Source organism: Nyctereutes procyonoides, unplaced genomic scaffold (assembly GCF_905146905.1).
Source record: "Nyctereutes procyonoides isolate TBG_1078 unplaced genomic scaffold, NYPRO_anot_genome, whole genome shotgun sequence".
NCBI classification, from domain to species: Eukaryota; Metazoa; Chordata; class Mammalia; order Carnivora; family Canidae; genus Nyctereutes; species Nyctereutes procyonoides.
Window position 1 is genome coordinate 8,506,275 of NW_026575148.1, and position 23,114 is coordinate 8,529,388.

The window sequence follows — 23,114 nt, forward strand, 5'->3', positions numbered from 1 at the left end:
TTTCTCTTTTTTCTTTTCTTCTGTTTCTTTTTTCAAGTTAAGGTGAAGACAAGATGAATTGATCAGGGCTCAAAGTTTTGGTTTATTTTTATAGTTGCTTTGATGTAAAAGGACTTGGCTCTGATTGCACTGAGAGGGATGCAGGGGGGATGGGGAAGGATGGAGTCAGCTTTTCCTCCGCACTCAGCAACTCCTGAGACAGTTAACATCTTCCTAAAGCTCATCAACTAAAGGCTTGGAGACTCCTGTGAAGATAGTCCCAAGTCTTTATTTATCACAGATTCTCTTCCTAAGCATTGCTTTTGCTGCACTCTGCTGTTCTATTTGTAGGCCAAGCATCTCTTTTCACGTGACTTGCTAAGAAAAGACGCAGATTAAAGTCAGGGGATGGGACTGGGGAATAAATACAACATCTCATTAAAACAATATGCACTCCCAATTTCATGGGCGAGTCATTAAAATCTTGACAAATGAGAAGGGCTTATAACTAACCTTCCTATCTTTGGGTCTCATTAGTTGCAAAACAGGATGCTTTCCAGGGGAGATTTCTTCCAGGAAGTGCCTCCTTTAGAAGTTAAGTTACACTGCACAGTGTGTTGTGCATTGGAGTCAAGGTATACAAACAAGTCTAGAGACAGAGAAGAGGTTGGGGATGATTTCAAACAGAGATGCTTGGCATTAAAACAGGTTTAGTGCTGGGCAGTAGTCTCAATTTTCTGGCAGGAACTAAATCTATTTGGGACATAGAATGTTGAGGCGAGGCCTTATTTAATAAGCAGTTAAAAGAGTCTTACGGTTCCATTTAGTCAAGTCTATGAATTAATAAAAATTTTTCTTAGTCCTTCTCTCCTGGTAAAAGCTTAATCTTATAAACTTAGTTTATTGTGATTTAAATATATTTTTAATTCCCTGGACTTGGAGAAGAATTATTCAATGTATGGAAGCATAAAACATGTTTTATATCTGATAATACAGGTGAAGTGTGCTTACTGCCTCAAGTAACTTAAAACACAACAAAATCAGTCTTATCTTCTTTTAGACAGTACGCATCTTGAAAAAGTAATTTTTCTAGGTATCTTCATAGACAAAGGTTTTGCTTTGAAAACTAAGAGGCATAAAAATGAAAGGCCTTTTTGAGACAGAGATTTGCTAGGAGCTCATCTGCTCTGAGTGTTCCTCTCACATCTCCCAACTGTGCAGCCATGTTTTGCAACACCAAGCCTTGGTTGAAAATGAAAAAAAAAATCAATAACAGCCTGCCTATGGAAATATTAAATGTCTCAGTTCCATGGGTTGCTTGGAACACAAAGAGCCTAAATACCCAAACCGTGTTTAACACCTATATTTATTTTCCATGAAGAAATTTGAAGAATAACAAAATATTTACATGCAAAAGATATGATACCCAAATGAATTAGTGTCCCACATTTCAAATAATTGAGCTATCACATCAATGTTTTAGCCAGAAAATACATTTTTTTTCAATCCTAACTTATGCACATAAATAATCGCACAGTCTAGTACTACACTCAAAGGAATTTTTGGGTTTTATTCCAAATAAGAAAGAAATTCATTAATCCAAATCACTCTAACAGATGACATGGAAGGCCACGTCACTGGCTAGAAAACAAAACTTGAATCGCAAACCTTTTAATCAAAATACAAAATAAGATAAAATACTTAAATAAGTTCTCCTTTTGCACTTGAAAACAAAAACAGCTGCTGAAGCACTGAGTGGCTTTCCTTCTGAGTTCATCAAGAGGGGAGCCAGACGTTGATCTGATGGCCCTTGTGTTGCTCTTATTGTAAAAAAAAAAATGGAAATTACTGCAAGTTTTCATGGTCATGATATGTGGCTAGGGAAGGATTAACTGCCTAGACAAGAATGGCATAAAGAAAATATGTCCAAAATGCATGAATTCTTACTGAATGCCTGTAATATTAGAGGATGGTTTCTTTTATAAAAGACGCAATAAGAACTAATGTTCAATATAGCTTTCTAAAAGAAAATTTAATATGCAGATCATTTTATTGTTTTGAAATTCAAAAATGAACCATATTCTCACTTCTCTTTTTCTAATACTGTCGTAGCTTATAAATGCACAGTTTAAACAAGATTATGACTGCTTTCTTTCCCTCTGGCCCTCTGTTTTTTGTGGGTTGTGGTGTCAGGACTAACTGAAAATTCTTTAATTAGTCTACTTGGACACAAGCCTCCCATTTACTTCAGTGGGAGGTTTCTTTGCATAAAACCAGTGGTTTGTGTCCATCAGAGCCTTTGACTGCTTTCCTTTGATTAATCAGAAAACTAAAGCTCAGTCTGAATACCATTTTTCTAAAGAATGAATGGGCATAATCTCTTACAGCTTTCATGAAACCAGAAGGATTAATCCTTCAATCCAGTCCCATACTCCACTTCAAGTATTTTCAATTACTTGGCACCATTGGAGGTGACGTCCATGGCTCAGTAAGAAGGCTACTGCTGGCATAATGGTTTCTCCATGTCTCAGCACATGGTCTTGGCATTAATAATCCATCCTGAAATGATTTGCAATGCACAAGGGTGACATTTGATTACGTGAAAGGCATTGCAGGAATGAGCATGTAGGCTCTTACTGGCCAACTGCTGGCAAAAACATGATGAAATGTTATATGGTGAAAATAGCATTTAAGAAGGTTTCTGAACAAAGAAAAGTGTAAGGACGTTGCTTTAGGAGAAATTTTCTTTCTTTTTTTATTTTACTTCCTGGTCCTTTCCCAAATCATATCTTGGAGGGCCAAAGGGGTTAAAGGGCCAGATTTGTCAGCCAATCATCCAAATACATTTTCAAAACATTCGATTCAGGAAATTCTGCATCTTTTAAAGCAAGGATGTTAACAATCCTCCTGAGAACCTTAAAATATAATGATTTAAACATAAGGTAAAGGAGACCCTGAAATGATTAGAGAAATCACCAAGAGGCCTCCCTGTTGAAGAGTTCACTTTTTTCATTTTGTCTTCTATTTTTTAAAGATCACTAGGAGGATGTTGAATGTACTATCTAGGGGAAGTCTTATCATTTTGAGTAGAAATTTATAAGATGATTGGGAAATTCATAATTCTCAAGGTCATGAAAGCAAAAACAAAAACAAGGAAACTTGAATTTCTTAAACTTATATCCTCTAGTTCCATTCACTGATGTGTCAAATATGTTATATTCTAGGAGATTATAGTGAATGCATTTATTACATACAAACATAATGCACACCTAAGTGAGAGAATGTCCAAATCTTGCTTATTCCTGGTCATGGGTATTGGGTGGAAAGAAAGTTACTATGCATAAATTAAATTCAGAGAGAATCAGATGTTTTTTTACATCAATATTTTAAAATTAATCCACTTTCAAAACTTTAAACTACTGATCTAAATAGAATAATATTACTTGATTTTAATGTCCTTGACTTTTCTTTGGCAGCCTACCATCTTACAGTTAAGTAAAATATCTTATTTGATATATTATATTCTGTATAATAGTATATACTATTTTGTATATCAATCAATAATGATTAGATATAATAATGGACAAATATAAACTTCACTGATTTTTGAGATTTATTGTTCATTTATTTAGCTATTCACTCAACAAAATGTACTGGGCACTTACTATACGCAAAGCACAGTGCTAGGAGTCATAGGGTTATAAGGATAAAGACCCTGACCCTGAGGCATTTATGTTTTATTGTAGAGACAGAACATTCACATAAGTAGCAGTTAGAAGAGGTCAAGGCATGAATGAGGAACAGTTAGGCTGAAGCACTGAGTATCAGGAGAGGAATTTAGGGAGATAAAGCTGAGAGGGAAAGTTGGGGCCAGCTACAGAACTTTTAATTCCAGAGTAAGGAATTTAGACTTTAATAAGATGGTAGTAGCCATCGAAGATTTTTTTAAGCGTTTAATTTTGAAATAATTTTAGATTTATGGAAGGGTTTCATAGATAATACAGAGACTTCCCATAAAGTAGTCAATATCATCTCTGTTTAATAGAATTGCTTATGTAGTATTCTTATATTATACTCCTATAATTCCTTTTATCATGCTTAGCATAGTATATGCTTTGCATTTTTTTCTTACTCAGAAATGCCAAAGATTTTTCTTTCTTATTTATCATTTCAAAAAATATTTTGTTTTTATTGACTGAGTTTGACAGTTTTTGCCCTGTTACATCAGCTCCTCCAAAGCTATCTTCAATCTACATTAAAACAAAATTAAAACTAAAAACCAAACCAGTGAGATCAATTATAAATCCAGATCCATTTTTTAAGCAGAATTTTGTCTCTAAGTTCTATATGGCCATGGTGCCCTGTGATTCATTTGTCATGATCCTGTTTAGAAATATAGTGGACCACTTCAATATGAAAATTTGTGTTTTGGGCAGCCCAGGTGGCTTAGCGGTTTAGCGCCACCTGCATCCCAGGGCATGATCCTGGAGACCCAGGATCGAGTACCATGTCAGGCTACCTGCCTGGGGCCTGCTTCTCCCTCTGCCTGTGTCTCTACTTCTTTTCTTTTCTTTTCTTTCTTTTCTTTTTTTCTTTTTTCTTTTCTTTCTTTTCTTTTCTTTTCTTTCTTTCTCTTTCTTCCTCTTTCTTTCTTTCTTTCTTTCTTTCTTTCTTTCTTTCTTTCTTTCCCCTTCCTTCCTTCCTTCCTTCCTTCCTTCCTTCCTTCCTTCCTTCCTTCCTTCCTTCCTTCCTTCCTTCCTTCCTTTCCCCTCTCTCTCTCTCTCTCATTCTCCTGTGTCTCTCATGAATAAATAAATAAAATCTTAAAAAAAAAAAGAAAATTTGTGTTTTTCTTTAATTCAAAGAAAGTTGTTTCTGTGGAGTGCCTGAGTGGCTCAGTTAGTTAAGCCTCCAATTCCTGGTTTTGGCTGGGTCATGCTGTCAGGGTTGTGAGACTGAGCCCTGTCTGGGGCTCTGCACTCAGCAGGAAGTCTGCTTGAGATTCTCTCCCTCCCCTTCTGGCTCTCCCCCCACTCATGCTCTCTCTCACTCTCTCTTTCTCTTCCTCTCTTTCAAATAAATAAATAAACAAAGAAAGAAAGAAAATCTGAAAAAAAAATTGCTTCTGTTCTTTATTTCCTACCCTCTATTTCCTTCATCTCTTTCTAAAATTCTTATTAATGTTTATTCCAGGATTTATCTCCATGTCTCTTGTGTTATTTTTTTCCATCTCTTTTTGTCTTTTTGCTCTATGTTCTAGAAGATTTACTTTACTATTTATTTTTTACTTTGTCATCCTTCACTAATTTTGCTGTGACCTATGTCCACTCATCTCTTTACTCCTCTTTTATTTGTTTTTATTTTAAATTTCTTATTCCCTGCTTGCTCCTTTTTTCATAGCTGTTTTAGGGATAAATATCCTCCCACAATTTTCTGAGGATATTCACTGGAATCCTCTCCTATGTCATCTGTGGCTTGAATTATTTATATACTTTTGTTTGTTTGAATTGGCCTTTCTCTTCTGTTTTTGGTTTTCCTCAAATGTTTGGTGGTCTTTAGTCCACTGACATTCATGGACAAAGAGATTTTTTCAGTTCACTTGCAAGACCTTGCCCTGTGGCTGAGTAGGTCTGTTTCCCTAAAAGTTCTCCCCTGAACAGGAAGTCAGATGGAAGCGCTGTATGTGTAGGCAGATTTTACCTTTGAATACTCAATGATGGACCTGCAGTCTCACATGGATTAAGAAATCCCTTCCTCAGTTTCTGCCTTTCTTCCCAAATTCTCCTGCCCCGCATCCTTGTCTAAGTGTCTGTGGTTATATTAAGCTCTGTGTTTCTGTTTCATTTTTTTTAATATTGATTGATTGATTTAATATATAGAGAAGTCATGAGCAGGGGGAGGGGCAAAGAGAGAGGGAGAGAATCGCAAGCAGATTCCCCACTGAGCTCAGACTCCAAAGCAAGCAAGGCTTGATCTCATGATCCTGAGATCATGGCCTGAGCCAAAATCAAGAGTTGAGTGCTTAACTGCCTGAGCCACCCAGGATCCCCCTTTTAAGCTCTGTTTTGAAGTTTCTAGACCCACTTTCAAGTCATCCTCATCAGGAAATTCACTATCCTTAGTTGGAGGTCAAACAGAGGTCTGCTGTTGATCAATGTTCAGGGTAGGAGAAAGCAAGACCTCAGTGGCTGGCTGGGCCAGAAATTCGAAAACAGTTCCTTAATTAGCCTTAAAATTACCCCCCATGCTATTGCCAGAATAATCTTTCTGAAATATATTTGAATACATTAGTCTCTTGCTCAGAATCCTTCAGGGGTTCTGATTTTACACAGAATAAAACCTGTTCTTTGCAAAGCATAAAGACCCATTATGGTTTGATATGAGTGCCTAACCCATCATCTCCTACCACTTTCCTGCCACAGACACACTTAGGCTTCCCAAATTCTGAAAGTGCTTGTGGTTTTCTTTTGCTCCAGGCATGCCTTTTGACATACTGTTCCGTATTCTAGGAATGTCATGTCCCCTATCCTGACTGGCAAAAACACCCTCAAATGCATATTTCAGCTTGTGCTTGCATTCCCCATGGATCCTTTGACTTATCCCAGTCAGGCATAGGTTTGTAGTTCTATTTATTAAACTATACTCTCCACTTCATAAAGGTTTGAAATAATATGTAATAGGTATACAGTAACAGGATAAAATAAATGAGTGAGGCACACTAGGTTCAAAGGGAGAGTAAAGGTAGAAAATATAAATAATATCAAGTATGCCTGACATTGGTCCAAAATATTACATGACATTAAGTTTTGTAAACTTATACTACAAAGAGATACATTGAAAATTTGCCTCTGGTGTTCCTAGTTGTCAAAGCTATGAGGGACACTTGAATGCTTGTTGAATATATTGTCCATAAAATACAAATAAGGCATTTTTGCCAGTAATTGAAAATTGAGAAATAGTTTACTGCAGTAAAGGAGTACTCATAAAGGTGACTGGTAAACGGAGAAGTTTCTTTTTTATGCTTTCATCGACTCTCAGATATTACCCCCAGGCAATATTTAATTACTATAATGTTTTTAAACACTAGTTTCCTCAAAGTATGGACTATATCCTCATTACTTGGCCCAATGCTTGATATCTCCTAGTCACTGAATGCATATTTTCCATATACACTGGACAATCAGATGTTGATGGTTAATATAGGCAATATTTTTGTGTGAGTTGGTACACAACTAGAAATGCATTCATCATTTACCCTTATCATAGACATACTAAAGATTTAACCAACTAGATGAGTCTTTATAATAATTACAAAAAAAATACTTGAAATACCTAGTATGTGCCAGATAAATATATTACATGTATATCTCATGACTCCCCAACCAACACCATGGAAACTATTCCCCATTTCAAAGTCAGGGAAATCAAGAAGTTAAATAAGTTTCCCAAGGATATACAGTTCCCAAGGAAATCAGAGGCAGAACTTGGGCTTAGCACTCATCCAGACTTGTGAGTTGCAACTTTTGCTGTTGGTTCATGCTTTGCTGTGTAGTAGATTGATTAGTATTTGATTCAAAATTCATGGAAGTGGAGACTTCCTACTCATGAAAGGGCCCTGATGGAAGGACTTTATAGAGGTTTCTTTGTTTTTTATGGTTTATTCCAAAATATTTTGAGGGAAAATGCAGCAGCTATCAGGCAAATAAAATGCTATAAAATTAATTTTCCATAAAGAAATATCAGGGGATACCCTAATATAAAACACTTCCATTTTAAAAAATTGGAACACCTGATCAATTTTCCTGGGTATTATGTGTTGCATAATGGAATGCAGCACAACTTTTTTTTTTCACTACAACCAGGAAAGCTTGTAATGTTACCATTTTATAAAAGGACTTAGTCTATTTTAACCCAATTAACTTTTACTGACCAATTTATGGTTGTTTCTTACCTGAAAGTTGCCAAAACAGCTTCCCCCTGGGAGGGTCACATAACTCACAAAGGGAGGTCCTGGAGATGGCAGTGACTCATAGACCACCACGCCTTCACTTGGGAATGCAGCTCTCTGCTGCTGCTTGCTTTCCCAAAATTCCTGTAACATCGACACAACATTCACTGGAAAACATAAAAACCATAATCAGTTATTAAGGATGGATGTACTCTGGAAAAAACAAAATTTTAGTTGCAGGCTGGATTGTGTAACATGTCATTTCCAGTTTAAGCAGAACAGTGTATGTATGTTATGGCTGGGAGGGAGTCCTTTCAGATGTGAAAGAAGCAAATCCTGATTAATGCAAATATGTTTATTTCTTCATGATTATGGCTCAAGTGGCTTCATGCCCTAATTCCAAAATTATTTCAGTATATTAAACTTACTAAAATTATAAATTAATTTTTAATATAAAAAATTTAAAAATCTCACTCTTTGAAAATTTGCCTCAATAAACTTTGTTTAGAGCTATGGTTATCCATAGCCCCTGCTCCCATTTATCATAGAATCTTAAACCTGCAAAGCGAAAGCCAAATTTGGAGGTAAAGATATAAACAATGCAATTTTAATTGGGACCCACCTATTATAAGAATTAAGAGGAGAAAGGCAGAAAGGAGAAAACTCTTTCATGCTCCCCTCCATGCCAATCTAAAGGACAATGAAAGGCTATTGTGTAATAAGCAGGAGGCTGGAAAAAGCCATAAGTGAAACTAATAACATGGAGACCTTTTTAAGGACCATGTCTGTTAGATGACTTCAGAAAACAGGGTAATGGCTATAGCCATGTGGTTTAGATTAAATGACCTGTGATAGCCTGCAGAAGTTTCAGATCAAATTTGGTTGGGTTATTTATCCTGTACTGCAAATTGAATTGTGGAAATTAACAAAGATAATAGAATTGTAGCGTCAAAAGAGACCTTTCAGGTCATGCAGGCAAAGCTCTGACTAATGTAGGAATTCCTTATACAACACTATTGACAGCTGCCTATCTGGTTTGTGCCTGAGCAAATGGAAGGACCTGGTACTTGGCACACCTTGAGGCAGCTTATTTCAACTTCTACTGGTTCTATCTGTTGTGAAAAGATCCTTCTTGGGAGTAAGCTGAAATCTGTTTTCCTGTGAGATTCATGCAAGTCGTCTATTTCTCATTTCTGGGGCCTCACAGAAGTTTATCCCCTTACCCACATGAGAGTCTACTGCTTGCATGAAGGCAATATAGGAAATCTGTTGTTTTTGCTTGCCTCGGAACAGCACAAAAATTTTCCTTAAATAATCATCTTTTCTTCAACCACGTTTTCTCCAGGGCTGAGGGATGGGGATTTGAACAAAGTCAAGTCCTGGACTCATTCGAATCAATGAGTCCAGGACTTCTGTTGGAAAGGTTGAAAGATGAGATTCTCCTTTTTTCCTAGGGTTGCTGGGGTAATAGGAGGTAAGTGTGGCACAGCCCAAGCAAGGGGAGAACTTGGCTGAGAAGACAGCCAGCAGAGAGAAGGGTAGAATGAACAAATGCAGAAAGAAAAACTAAGTTCTGATAACATACTTTGAGCCCCTGAGCCAACACATCTAATTTTTTCTTAAACCATTTTGAACTGGTGTCTCTCACTTGCATATGAAAGTGTACTAAAACAGACAACTCTCAGGCTTCCTCAAATCTAGATTAAATCATTTTTGTTTTTTCAGCCTTTGCATAACATGGTATCTATGCACTTTGGCATCCTCCTAAAATACATTCTTAACTGTGCTTCAAAAGGTTGGGTTTTAAAAAAAATGTTGGGTTTTGATATTTTTCAAGTGGTCAGGAAAGTCACAGAGTTTGACCTAGAGGCAAAAACAATGCACAACCACCTTCTAAGCTATTTACTGAAGCACCTGGCTCCTTTACCTCATCGCTACATCACAGATCAGCTTCACATAGGTAGCTCGGGCGAATTCTCAAGATGCCTAAGGAACTAGATGCCTGTGTTTATTTTAAAACTGTAGTGTTTAGTATTGAAGAAGTGTTTTGGAAAAGAAACTGGGAAGAGGTAAGATTGTCAGCGGGGATAACTGAATTAACTAAAAAGTACATGTTTAAGTGGTCATGGTGAGATTGGCCATTACAGAGTTTCTCATTCATGCAAAAATATTTCAATAGTATTTTCCACCAGTTGATGCAATTCAAAATAGAATTTTTATATTCTTAACTGTATTTCTGCTCTGCATCTTCCCCTGCCTTTCAACTCCAAGAAAACAAGGATTTTTGAGCTCGTTGACTTGAATTTCTGCTTGCAGGTGACATCCAGAATTCAGCAGGATGTCTTAAAGATCGAAGTTTAAAACCAAAGCTAGTGCTTGTTGCTCTGATAGCCCACAAGGCACATTAGCCTGCTATTTGAAGTTAGTTCATTGTTGAATTAATTTTAACTGATAACTGGAGGAGGAAGATGGAGACTCATGATTGTCTAGGTAAAATGAACACGCGAATTCTGCAATGTAAAGCTATGTGGATTAAAAGAGTTCAAAGGTATGTACTAAGTACAATTCTACAGGAATAAAAGTAGCAGTTTTCAAATTTTTCATTCTGCAACTTTGGAAGATGTCTTTTATAATCCTATGTATGTCATCACCTCTAAAAAGTACAATGTATGTACATGCACACACACAATCCATCTTTCTATCTCTATCTCCTCTTGTCGACTAGAAAACCAGATGAATGGAGTGCAGAGGGAAAAGGGCCAGCTTGCTATTTGGAATTTCAAAGATCAGTATATCAGAGGATGCTCTATTTAAAAAACACATGCTTCTTTATAATTTTTTTGAAGTAGCAACAACAAGGTTCATGGACAATGTCAAAGAAAATGCAAGCAGAGGCTCAAGTTCTGCTGAAGAAAAGCACCCAAGAGAAGCCACATTACACAGTTTAGTCCTTAGCTGCAGTTGCACTTCAGTGTTCAGCCAATGATCCTGCCTTCCTTATTTTGCAACAAATGTGGGCTACCAAGTATGTGATATCCATCCCCACCTCTAGTGACCCACCTGTGCAAGGGTCCGGTTCCACATTATTTCTACCAGTATCAAATGGCATTGTTCTAGTAATTATTCTCTTCACCTCCTATTCTTTTTTTTTTTTTAAGATTTAATTTATTTATTCATGAGAGACACACACACACACACACAGAGGCAGAGACATAGGCAGAGGGAGAAGCAGGCTCTGTGCAGGGAGTCTGATGTGGGACTCGATCCTGGGCCTCCAGGATCACGCCCTGGGCCAAAGGCAGGCGCTAAACCACTGAGCCACCCAGGGATTCCCTTCACCTCCTATTCTTAAAAGTTTCCTCTTTATTCATATCTTCTCAGTAGCCATAGTATGCTCAAGAGAACAAATAAATGAATCAATCAATCCATTCATCAATTAAATGAAACATTCAGCCTTGGGACTATTTTGGGCTACTAGTTATTAAATATTTTCCTATTGTAGTGAGGCTGCTAGAAAGAATATTTTATATTACTTGCTCTGCTTCCTTATGTTCCATTCATTTTTAGCCCTCCATAATCTGACTTTCTTCTATACTTTATTCCACTGAAACTGCTCTGGCAAATATCACCAATTCCTAATTTTCAGTCCTTATGTATTTGACCTCTAACTTCATTTTTACACAGTTGATCAGTTTCCTCTAGAAGCTCTCATATCTCTAGGCTTTTCTGACAGCATTTGTACTGATTCTGCTTTTCTGTTTCTAATTGTTTCCTCTCAGTTTTATTTTTTTTTGTGGGTCTCTTCCTCTGCTTACTCCTCATGTTGATTTGAATAAAAATCTTGTCTTTGTCTTTTCTTGTTCTCTTTCTACCATTCTCCTTAAATGACAGAACCTATCTCCATGACTCCATCTACCATAATATAGCCTGACAGTTCTCACACTATTCTCCTATAACTCCAAATTTATTAATAGATACTTCCTTGTTAGATGTGACATGAATTCATCATTTCCCAAACTCAACTCATTTTCTTTCCCATAAAGTCTTCTCTTCCTCCTGAATTACTTAGAAAGTAATATTAGCACCTACCCAGTCATCTAATTAGAAACCAGGCAGGAACCTTAAATTTCATATCATGCTCTTTCCTTCCTAACAAATGCCCAAGTTTTATTAATTCCATATTCTAATGTTTCTCATAGTCCTTACTTCCTCTCAATTTGTACTGCCATTGCTGTCTTGGTTCATATCTCACCAAGTATGCAACAATATCCTCCTGCTTCCATTATTTGCCTATCCAACCCGTCCTCCTATTGTTTCCTGAGTAATCTTCAAAATCACATAGCTCATCAAATCACTCACATCTTAAAATCCTTCTGTGAGTTCTTCATTACCTACAAGATAAATGACTCCTTGGCAACGCATAGGTGACCCTATGGTTGATACACTGTCTCATTCCATACTTCTCTCCTCAAGCCACCTTCCAGGCCCCAAATAATCCTATGCTTTTTATGCTACTGGCAAGCTTTTTACTTCCATTACTACACTTAGAATGCCCCTTTCTCCACTGACTGTTGTCTTCCTGGATGGCCTATTCATCTTTTGAGATTCACCTTCAGGATCAGCTACTTAAAAATAAAAACAAAAACAAAATAATCACTAAACCTTGCTATGGAAACTATAGTCCTCTAAGAGGCAGCCTGGATATCACTTGGGGACTTGTTAGAAACGCAGGATCTCAGGTCCTATCCCTATTGAACCAGAATCTGTATTTTTAACAACATTCTCAGGCAATCTGATATGCAATAAAGTTTGAGAAGTCTTGTTGTAGGAAGAAGTCCTTATTCTCATTTCCTTTACTATGTACCTACTATATTTCAGGAACTATGCATTTTCCCACTTAATCTTTACAACATCCCCTAGAAATTGGTATCATAATCCACAACTTAAAGATTAGAAATTAAAGATTCTCAAGGTATAATCACAAAGCTACAAAGTCTTAGAGCTGGAATTTTTAACCTACTGCTATTTGAGTGTATAGTCCATGCTCTTTGTTCATTCAAAGACATTCTCTAATTATGACAGAATTCAAGTTGTTTTCATGTGCTTCCACCTCTACTGGAGACAGTGCTCTTTAGGAGAAGAATTATATCATTTTCCCCAGTGTCTGGAATATGTTAGGCGCATAATAAAATTAGTGGGGTATTTGAATATTTTCAAAGTATAAGAGATATGCTGCATTTGTGAGGCTGTTGGCAAAAGAATTACTTCACCTATGTTTTCCCAGGGGCCATTTTTTTGGACACTTGTTCTTGACAAAGTCAAATAAAGTAAAGGCCAATATTTGTATTTTTTCATACAAGTGATATGACATATTTCTATCTTGGAGCTGCCCTATAGAATGAGTAGTCTCTTCCCATGTGAACAGGTATCCTGATGACCAATCTTTAGCCAACACTGCTCTGGTTTAAAGCAATGGTGTAAATACCCACCGATTATGTGCCCCAGAGAGGGCTATGACTGGGCCTTCTATCTAGTCCCTCCCTTCAAGTAAAGTTGACTAGAGGAGAGAAACGGGAGAAACGGGAAGAACAAAAGGAAATGACAAAGACTGAGGGGGTCTTAGACAGGCTTCCTAGGCAGAGAGCCATGAGCAAAAGTCAAGGTCGAGACTCTCTGTTTGATTGTGCTTTCCACCTTAACATGAAGAAGCTATAGTCCAGAACATATACTTTATGGTTATGCATTAGTTCTCTCAAAGTTTAGTAAAATTCTTTTTATAAAGTTTCTATTTTGTCTTAATGGAGACTAAAGAAAAAAGGCTTTATCCACAGCCACGACAAGATAAATTTGTCATCCATAGTGAATTTGGATACAACAGGAGAGAAGTAATGCATCCTCAGGTGGAAACTAGGAGAAAGCAAGTGGCTAACAATTTGCCTGATGTTGGATTCAGGACAAGCTGAACAGCCCTCCTAGTTGAGGGTTTAACACCCACAGGTTATCTAGTGTTATCTTTATCAAGGTAACTAATGTTAAATTGGTAAAATTACTACAAAGAAGTAAAATATCAAGTGGCTGAGAATAGGGATGTGGGAGGACATAGAAGGAGAGCGAATTGTTGGGAAGATCCTAAGAATAACAACATGAAATCTGGTTCATCTTTGTGACTTTTATCAGTTTATAATATCTGAGAGTAAAGAAAGCAATTTAACCTCTGAATTTACTTTGCACATCAAATTTCTTAACCCATTGTAATGCCCCAAATTGTTTTCTCAGACACAAGAGATTAATCCTGATAAGGACTAAATATTTGTGCCTCCTACCTCTCCCCTCCACCACACCACACCACCCCTCCATTCATATGTTGAAGCCCTAATCTCTAGGATGATGGTATTAGAAAGTGGAGACTTTGGGAGGTAATTAGATGAGATCATGAAGCTGGGGCCTCCATGATGGGATTAGTGCCCTTATAAAAAACAGACAGACACACAGGGGCCATGTGAATATACAGCAAGAAGGCAGCCATCTGCAAGCCAGGAAGAGGTCTATTAGGAACCAGATATGCTGACAACTTGATCTTGGACATCCCCCATCTTCAGAACTGTGAGAAAATAAATTCCTGTTGCGTAAGCCACCCAGTCTATGGTATTTTGTTGCAGTAGCTTGAGCTAACACAAACCTCTTCAGCAGTTTTGAATATTTTGTATATCAACAAGACAATTTACAAAATAGTTTACAGACATTAGTGTAGTTACTTTCCTGGTGACTATTTGAAATTTGAATGTGGCAGAGTTTTGAGAATGGTAATTCGATCCACAAAAAAATCTCTCGTGAATGAGATATTCATTTTTCCCTACCTCAAGCTTTATTTTTGATTCTAAAAAGGTGAGCATTAAGGCTTTCACAGAGGCAATGGACCAGTGAAGACATCCAACAATGTGGAATACCTTGACCATCCAACCTTTGATTCTCTCTACAGAAATCCTCAATCAACTTCAGCAAAGCGGTGTCTTTACTTGTCCCTGAACATAGAATGCTTATTTATTTTATTTTATTTTTTTTACCTCTGTCTTGGCTCAAGTTCTCTCAGGAGTATTGTTTCTGCACCTCCCCTCTATCCATCGAACTTACTACCATACTTTAGAGGAAATACCACCTACTCCATCATGCCTTACTCACTGGTTCCAGCCCACATGAATCTCCTTTGCTGAGCTCTCATTCCATTAGTGGTCATGTGTCTTAGCACTTAATCTCCTCTAAACCATGCTAATGAAATGGATGTGGTGTTCCAGGCTAAATTGATCAAGTCAGACTTGGCTGGACTTCTTTCTAGCCAGAGGAATGAAATGCCTTATGATAACAATTCATCTTACAGCATACAGTTTTCTGTTATTTAACTCACAGCAGACTGTGAGAATCTGGAGGGCAGGGACTCTGGTTCTTTTTTCTCTCTAGTTTCCTTGGTACCCAGCACAGGGCTATCTACCTAGAAACAATCATTGAATTCACTTGGAATATAAGAAAACTCTACATTTCTGAACCATTGGTGTGCAACTGAATAAATGAATAGAAGGTAAGTGAAGTCACTATGATTCCTGGAGAGGTTGAGACTTCCTTCTTGAATAGGAGGTTTCACATATACCCCACTGTGGAATTCAAACAGCATGGAAGTGGTGGTAACAGCCATGGTGGGGATGGTGGAGTAGGTGCAGAAAGATCAAGCCTGGTTAGAGTAGACATATGATTGTCACTTCTAGCTAGGTCTTTACCATCATAAAAACTAGGATTTAGGAAAATCCTGAATGGAGATGATAAGTAATTTTGTCTTGGAGTGCCAACCCTAATCAATTTATTTGACTGCCTGGAATAGGATGTTGAAAAGTATTTGAAAGTAGTTTCTGTGATTAGTGGAACAGAACACCATAATTAACTAGCATTGTGGCACTGGCATGGTTTATTAGATGACCCTGACCTTGATGATATGGAGTAAAAAAAGAGAAGTTCAAAACAGGCTTCTTCCCATACAAATCTACAGTTTGATTGCAGAAATAATATAATTAGTAAAGAAAATATTAGAGTGCTACATTGTAGAACAGAGATGATCTTTTTTAAAGACTTTATTTATTTATTCATCAGAGACACACAGAGAGAGGCATAGGGAGAAGCAGGCTCCCAGTGGGAAGCCTAATGTGGGACTCAATCCCAGGACCCGGGATCACGCTCTGAGTCAAAGGCAGACGCTCAACCACTGAGCCACCCAGGTGTCCCGAACAGAGATGATTTTTAAAGCAATATTTAAAACCTAAAAACTTATGGGACAATAATTAAATCAATATAGGAGGAAAAGTAGATGAATGTAGGCTGAAAAGTTCAGGAAAAATCTACCCTGGAGGAAGGCCTAAGCTGATCCACTTCAGAAGACTAAGTTCTAGACCGTGATGAGAGAGAAGTTGTGTTCTCTTGACAAAACGAATAAGAAAAATAATAATGCCTCAGCCAAGGAATTAAGTGAAGGCGGTATAGGAGAGAAGTATGATTTGACAGGAGACAGAGTAAGGAGACTTAGCTTCTTTTAATAACTGGAAATCAACCCCACTGTCCTAGTGCCCTAGCTGTACCTGCGTGGGTAAGAATGCCAGGAACACAGAGTCCCTTGCCCTTTGCCTTTGCCTAAGGTGCTGTGCTGCTTATGGTGCTCCATCCAAGAGGCAGGGCCCAGACACTTGGAGAGAATGTATGGCTGCTCTTATAGAGCTGGGTGACCCCAAGGAGAAAGTTTCTGGGAGGGGTTTGGGCATAAAAATTTATGAGAAATGGGTAGGGGATGTGACAAGCAAGGGGGCTCATTTCGCTGCCTAGAAGGAGTATAAAGCCCCTTCAGACAAGATCCTCAATAACTGGATACTCAGAGGGCTTTTATCCAACAAATTCAGAGCTTTTCATTTTCATGGATTGGATATGATAAAGATGCCAATAGGGACACATGATTTATGTTTTCATAAAGGCATTCTCGGATGTACAGAATGTAAATGCCCCATGGATTATAGAGTATGTTATAGAAGAGTCCTCAATACAGTCACTGGTTCAAACACAGTACCATGTGTACTGTGTCTTGTCTCTTTACCTTTTATCAACCAGTAGACAATTTACTTAGTTAAAAGTATGAAAACTGGAGCCATAATTCCTGGGTTGGAATCCTGTCTGTACCACTGTAAGATATCTACCTAACTGCTCCAGTTCTATCTGTAAAATGCAGGATTTAACCACACAGAGTTTCTGTAAAGCTTAAATGGAAAATGCTCAGAATAAAGCTTCACACATAGTAAGCCATCAGAGTGTTAGCTATTATTTGTGGTTAAAGAAAGTGAAGGAAGAAAGGAAAAGGCATGATTATATGCTTGCATATTGCATCTTTGAAAATGTCTGTTCCTGGATTAGAAACCATATCATTAAACATTCTAAAAAAGTCTGCACATCTGAAAATTCCCTAATTGTACACATTGTGCTATTTATTTCCAAAATATGTAAAGAGTTCAGAGACGAAAAAAGAGAAGGCTCTTTTTGATATTATTCACTAGTAAAGTCAAAGCTTCATAATAGCCAGAAAACAAAGGGATGAAATGCTACATCTGAAAATCTGGAAATAGGGATATTTGTCCAAATTATTCGCTTTCTAATGGATGCTAAAGGCAATAGAACTGCTCTTAGCAGAAATGAGAGGAGCTAACTTTTATTTAAAATTAATGTTTAATGACTGCTTATGCTTCAGGAAAATAGAGACATTATAGTTCATTGCCTAGTTCAATTACCTAATATGAAATAAGTCCTGAATGGGGGACAGTCATTTGTCAGCAAAAGGGCTCTTAAAAGTATGTTATAAATCTATCAGAAAAAAAGAACCACTTTCTTTTTGCCTTACAAGAAAAATTCTATCTGGGTAAAATACCCTTTGCCAAAACAGTTAAAGACAAATTGGAAAGGCTTCCATTTATGGATAAATCATTAAGAGGCTTTCAAGATGATTAACTTATTTTCAAATTGATTCTCCTCCTCCAAACAGATGGATTTATGTTATGCAATATTTTAATATAATCTTTAATTAAATTAGCCTTAGCAGGTGATATTTTAAAATAAAGTTAATTAGTATTTTCGATTCTAACAATTTGATCATGTACAACTTTCTCTTGCCAAATGTGATTTCCTAGATTTTTTTTTTTTTGAGGAAAAATAGAAAAAGGACCCCCAAGTAACTTAAGGGGCAAGCTCAAGGTGTGATGCCAATTTATGACTCATGCCAAATGGGTTGTAAAATGGAGTAAGTACCTTTGGGTCTTGTGGCTGGCTTGGTAAAATCTAGGACACTGATAACAGACCTAGTTGTCTAATCATTTATAACCATCTTCAGGCCCTACTAGGTTTTGATCCAGTGAACAGAATGTTGCTGACACAGCTTGTGTGTCAGATCGGGTACAACTTTTAGGAATCTTGGGCCCCTTTTTCTTATGTGTAGACATTCTTTCAAAGATAGCTACAGGGGGACCCCTGGGTGGCGCAGCGGTTTGGCGCCTGCCTTTGGCCCGGGGCGCGATCCTGGAGACCCAGGATCGAATCCCACATCGGGCTCCCGGTGCATGGAGCCTGCTTCTCCCTCTGCCTATGTCTCTGCCTCTCTCTCTCTCACTGTGACTATCATAAATAAATAGAAAAAAAATTAAAAAAAAATAAAGATAGCTACAGCTATACTGCAGGCTTGAGACAGTTTGGAGTCTTACTTTGTTCCCAGGAGAGGAACATTCTTTTTTTTTTTTAATTTATTTATTTATGATAGTCACAGAGAGAGAGAGAGAGAGAGAGAGAGGCAGAGACACAGGCAGAGGGAGAAGCAGGCTCCATGCACCGGGAGCCCGATGTGGGATTCGATCCCGGGTCTCCAGGATCGCGCCCTGGGCCAAAGGCAGGCGCCAAACCGCTGCACCACCCAGGGATCCCAGGAACATTCTTTTAGTAATGCTCCAGAGTCAGCACCTAGCTCCTTCAGCAGCTGGGAAACTGGTTGTGTTTCTCCTTTTGTTTGCTTTTTCTTTTCTTCTTCTCTGTTCCATGCTTTTCCCTGAATATGTTTCTTGAGTGAATTATGATCCTTTGGGTTGTTTTACAAAGTTAACCTCTTGAGAGATTGTTCAAAATGTGCAAAAAGTATCTCATTCTTCTTGGTTTAATTTTCACCTTCAAAATTTAAAATTGCTGAACTGTAAATCATGTGGGAAGAAATTTAAATGACATTTATTTTTTATATCTTTGGAAGTACTTGGGTAATTTTTTTAAAGAAGGCAAAGGGGAGAGAATATGAAGGTGCAAGAAGGAATTACAAATTAAAATAAAATAGATAATTAAGAATACCAGAATTAAACAGCATCAGCATCAGCAGCCTGCCTGAGTTCCCATGTGTGTTTTATGCATGCACCATGGTCAGATGATGTCATCCAATCACAAAAGCTACATAAAATAAAAACCTGATGTACTCTATTTAACCAACTAGGATGTATATCTCTTTCCTATGTTCCATCAGGCACTGACATTACATTGTATTCAGGAGACTTTGTAGGACTGTTGATTTTAGGTAACCAATCAAAGATTAAAAAAAAAAAGGCAAACACTGGTTGCTTTGCTGACCAATTCTGTTTAGTTAAAATGGCCAATCTGTGCAAATGTGGCTTTAGGCATACAGTGTACTCTCCTTAGGAATAGTCATTATAAGAAAGCAACTCTGCAATAGCTATCTAACTAGGGTTTATGCACAAGTTCAAGGCATAGAGTTTCACCCCAAAAAGCATGTTGTGGGGCAGCCTGGGTGGCTCAGGGGTTTAGCGCCGCCTTCTGTCCAGGGCATGATCCTGGAGACCCAGGATTGAGTCCCACATCGGGCTCGCTGTAGGGAGCCTGCTTCTGCCTCTGCCTGGGTCTCTGCCTCTCTGTGTGTCTCTCGTGAATAAATAAATAAAAACTTTAAAAAAAAAGCATGTTTTATGACCTTTGGTGACCAAAGTTGAGGTTAAACCCTAAAGATGAATATAAGGATTGGCAATCTGAATTACTGTGCCAATTATGGCGTACGGAATGATTTGGGGTGCTCTACCTTGACCAACCCAAGACAGTGCTCTGGAGAAGTTATCTGAGGTGGCTGTGTTTATTTTCAGAACCTCTTCTTCCTTCATCCTTCTCCTTCCTCTCCATCCTCCATTCTGACATCTGGCTGTCAGTTTAATCCTGCATGCAGTTAAGCTGTGGCAGTGGATGATGTTTTATAAAGTACAGTTTATTTTATAGTAAAGGAGAATACTCGACAATAGGAAAAATCTTCCTCCCTTTCCATTAGGGAGAAAACCAACCAATTAGCAACCAAAAAATGTCTTTTGTGCACCTGCTAGGTGACTGACCCTGTGGGAGCGCACATCAGAGGGCAAGATATGGCTTTGCCTTCCTGAGACTTGCAACTTAGATGTGGACAAAAACGTGCCAGCAAAGCTATAACTCATAATGCACAAGAGAAATGTAAACTACATAGCACAGGCCATGAGTGCCAAAGGAGTGGTGACTAAATGATGGGTTCCCACTGCTGCCTAATGGGATGAGATCAAAATAGGGATCAACTGATTATCATCGCGGCAAGAGGAAAAAAAAAAAAAGCGAAACCATAATTCAAATTCCATTCCATGGACAATAGAGAAAGAATACAGAGAACTACAGAGAGTATAATAATTTACTATTTGCTCAATATTAAACTTCCAATAAGATTTTTTTCCATTTTCTTTAAAATAAGATTGCTTTAACTACCTTGACAGACTAAACTTACATGAGCATTTGGACATGGAGGAAAAGAAATAAGAGCCTTTGGGGTTAAAACTTCAATATGAAATGTATTAAATACAGAAGATTCTTTTATGAAAGGCTTCTAAAGTTGTCTTACATTTCTTAAATCAATCTGTAGCACATAATCAGTAAAACCGTATCATTTAAACAGAAAAATCATGACTTCGAAACTCACCCTTGTGCAGCTGTATCCTATTATGGCTGTAACTTAACACATGAGTTTCAGAAGTTGTTAAAGTTGAGATCAGGCTAACAAATCTTAACTGTTAAAAAAAAGTCTATGGTGCGATGAGACAGTAGACCATGAAGAAGGACTAGATTTGATCACAGGTTTAATGCTGATCATAGCTTATTTTGATTTGTTAAAGATTACTTACATATTAAAAAATAAATGTATTAGGACAAACGGTCATTAAGTGATCAAGAGGCCACTTTTTTTTTTTCTACTTTGAAAAATTTTCCTCTGGGGCTGAGACTTTCAGTATTTAAATCTACTATATATATAAACTGAAAAAAAGGATTAGAGAACAGGGCTTATACCACTAACAGCTGAACTGAAATCTGCATTTGTCTCTTAGTCTAATTAAAACTAGCTGGGATGCCTGGGTGGCTTAGCAGTTGACGGTCTACCATTGGCTCAGGGTGTGACCTTGGGATCCCAGGATGGAGTCCCACATCAGGTCCCCTGCATGGAGCCTACTTCTCCCTCTGCCTATGTCTCTGCCTCTCTGTGTGTCTCTTATGAATCAATAAATAAAATCTTAAAAAAAAAAAAACTAGTTGTATCCTGTAATTCAGGAAAACCAGTGCTTGAATAACCTTCAGTAGAATGAATGTTCACAGTTTAGATGCTAAAATTATCAGAGTTCAAATTATTGTAATTAAGATGCTGTTGTAAATCCACAATAAGCTAGTGAGCAGTGGAGGGTTGTTTTTTTCTTTTTCTTAACTATATTCTTTTAGGCACACTTTATATAGTGGAATGTAGTATGTGTAGATTTTACTCTGCAAGTACCTTCATCCCTTACCTCCTACTCCATTCCTTTCTGTGAAGTGCAAAAACCATAAATGTATCATCAAATTTATAGATTTCAGATAACTACACTAAAAAGCATGCAATGGAGAAAATACTTTACTCCTGAGGATTTTTGCTCTTTTGGGTTGCATACGGCCAGATTCATGATTACTAAGATGTTTTTAATAGCTCTATAGTCTGGTCCAATTTTTCCAAAGGGTAAAAGTGTACTTTTTGAAGTATTCACCTATCTGATATAAATAAAACCTTTCATGCAGAAAAATATTTCCCAAATGGAAGGTAATGCACCTCAAATATGTGAGAAATTTGCTTCTAATTGTGCAATGTTCAGTAAAGGTTTCTTCTCACTTTTTCATTATGAAACTTGGAATAACATATTAATGAAACTTAATGCCATTTTATCAGTCAGTGCTGGAAACCACAGATTCTCAAGGCTTCAGTGATGACTAAGATCATTTTTTATCAATCTGTTTTAAGAAAGTTTGCCTTGTACTTTTGCTTTCAGTTAATCAAAGTGATTTCTCACTACAAGCATGTTTACATTTGCAAATTTTGCATCCTGTGTAAATGGGCTAGAGGACAAGAGGATTTTTTTTTTCTATTGAAAAAGCTGCAACTCTCCCTAACTTAGTATCAGGAAGCGCACCTCCAATGGATGTCAATATAATACTTTTCCCAATGCAACGTAAGGCCATAAACTTACAGAACTAATCTAGCATCATCATTAACTCTAATGGCTCCCTGATGCCTGCACTTCTGCATGATTTCACCTGCCTTTACAGCCTTGTCTCCACCTCCCCAATGCACTGTTCTTGTATTGCCTGATATGTCTTTGGACAAGCTCTTCTTTCTCCACAAAAACACTCTTCCCCTCAGACCCTGCTGTCACATTCCTGCTCAGATGTGCATTTTATTTTATTTAAAAAAAATTTTTTTTTACAGATGTGCATATTTAATGGGCTCCCTCCATACTCCCAGAGGAGTTCACTTCAATCCCCTCTCCACCCACTCTCCATTTTCCCATGACAGTATAAATGCCATGGTAATGTAAGACTTCTGAGAGGTAATGTTTTGTAGTGGCTAAAGGTGAGGAACTGGAATAGGCCTTTGAATTCTGGCTCTATCACTCATTAACCATGTGACCTTGGGGAAGCAACTTTAACTTCCAGGAGCTTCAGTTTCCTCACCTACAAATAACAATAGTACCTACATTACTGGTTTGCTGCGAAAAAATGTCCTTGCAGAGTGTCTGTCATCACATGATGAGGACTTGATATCTTA

General features: G+C 37.6%; 1 protein-coding gene across 2 annotated transcripts in view; it reads right to left on the reverse strand.

Moving 5' to 3' along the window:
* LIX1 (limb and CNS expressed 1) overlaps nucleotides 1-23,114 on the reverse strand; it is a 49,249-nt gene that overhangs the window by 22,704 nt on the left and 3,431 nt on the right. For both annotated transcript variants that reach the window (XM_055312871.1, XM_055312872.1), the window contains exon 2: nucleotides 7,931-8,094. In XM_055312871.1, the coding sequence (XP_055168846.1) occupies nucleotides 7,931-8,094 (164 nt within the window). The remainder of the gene's footprint in view (nucleotides 1-7,930; nucleotides 8,095-23,114) is intronic.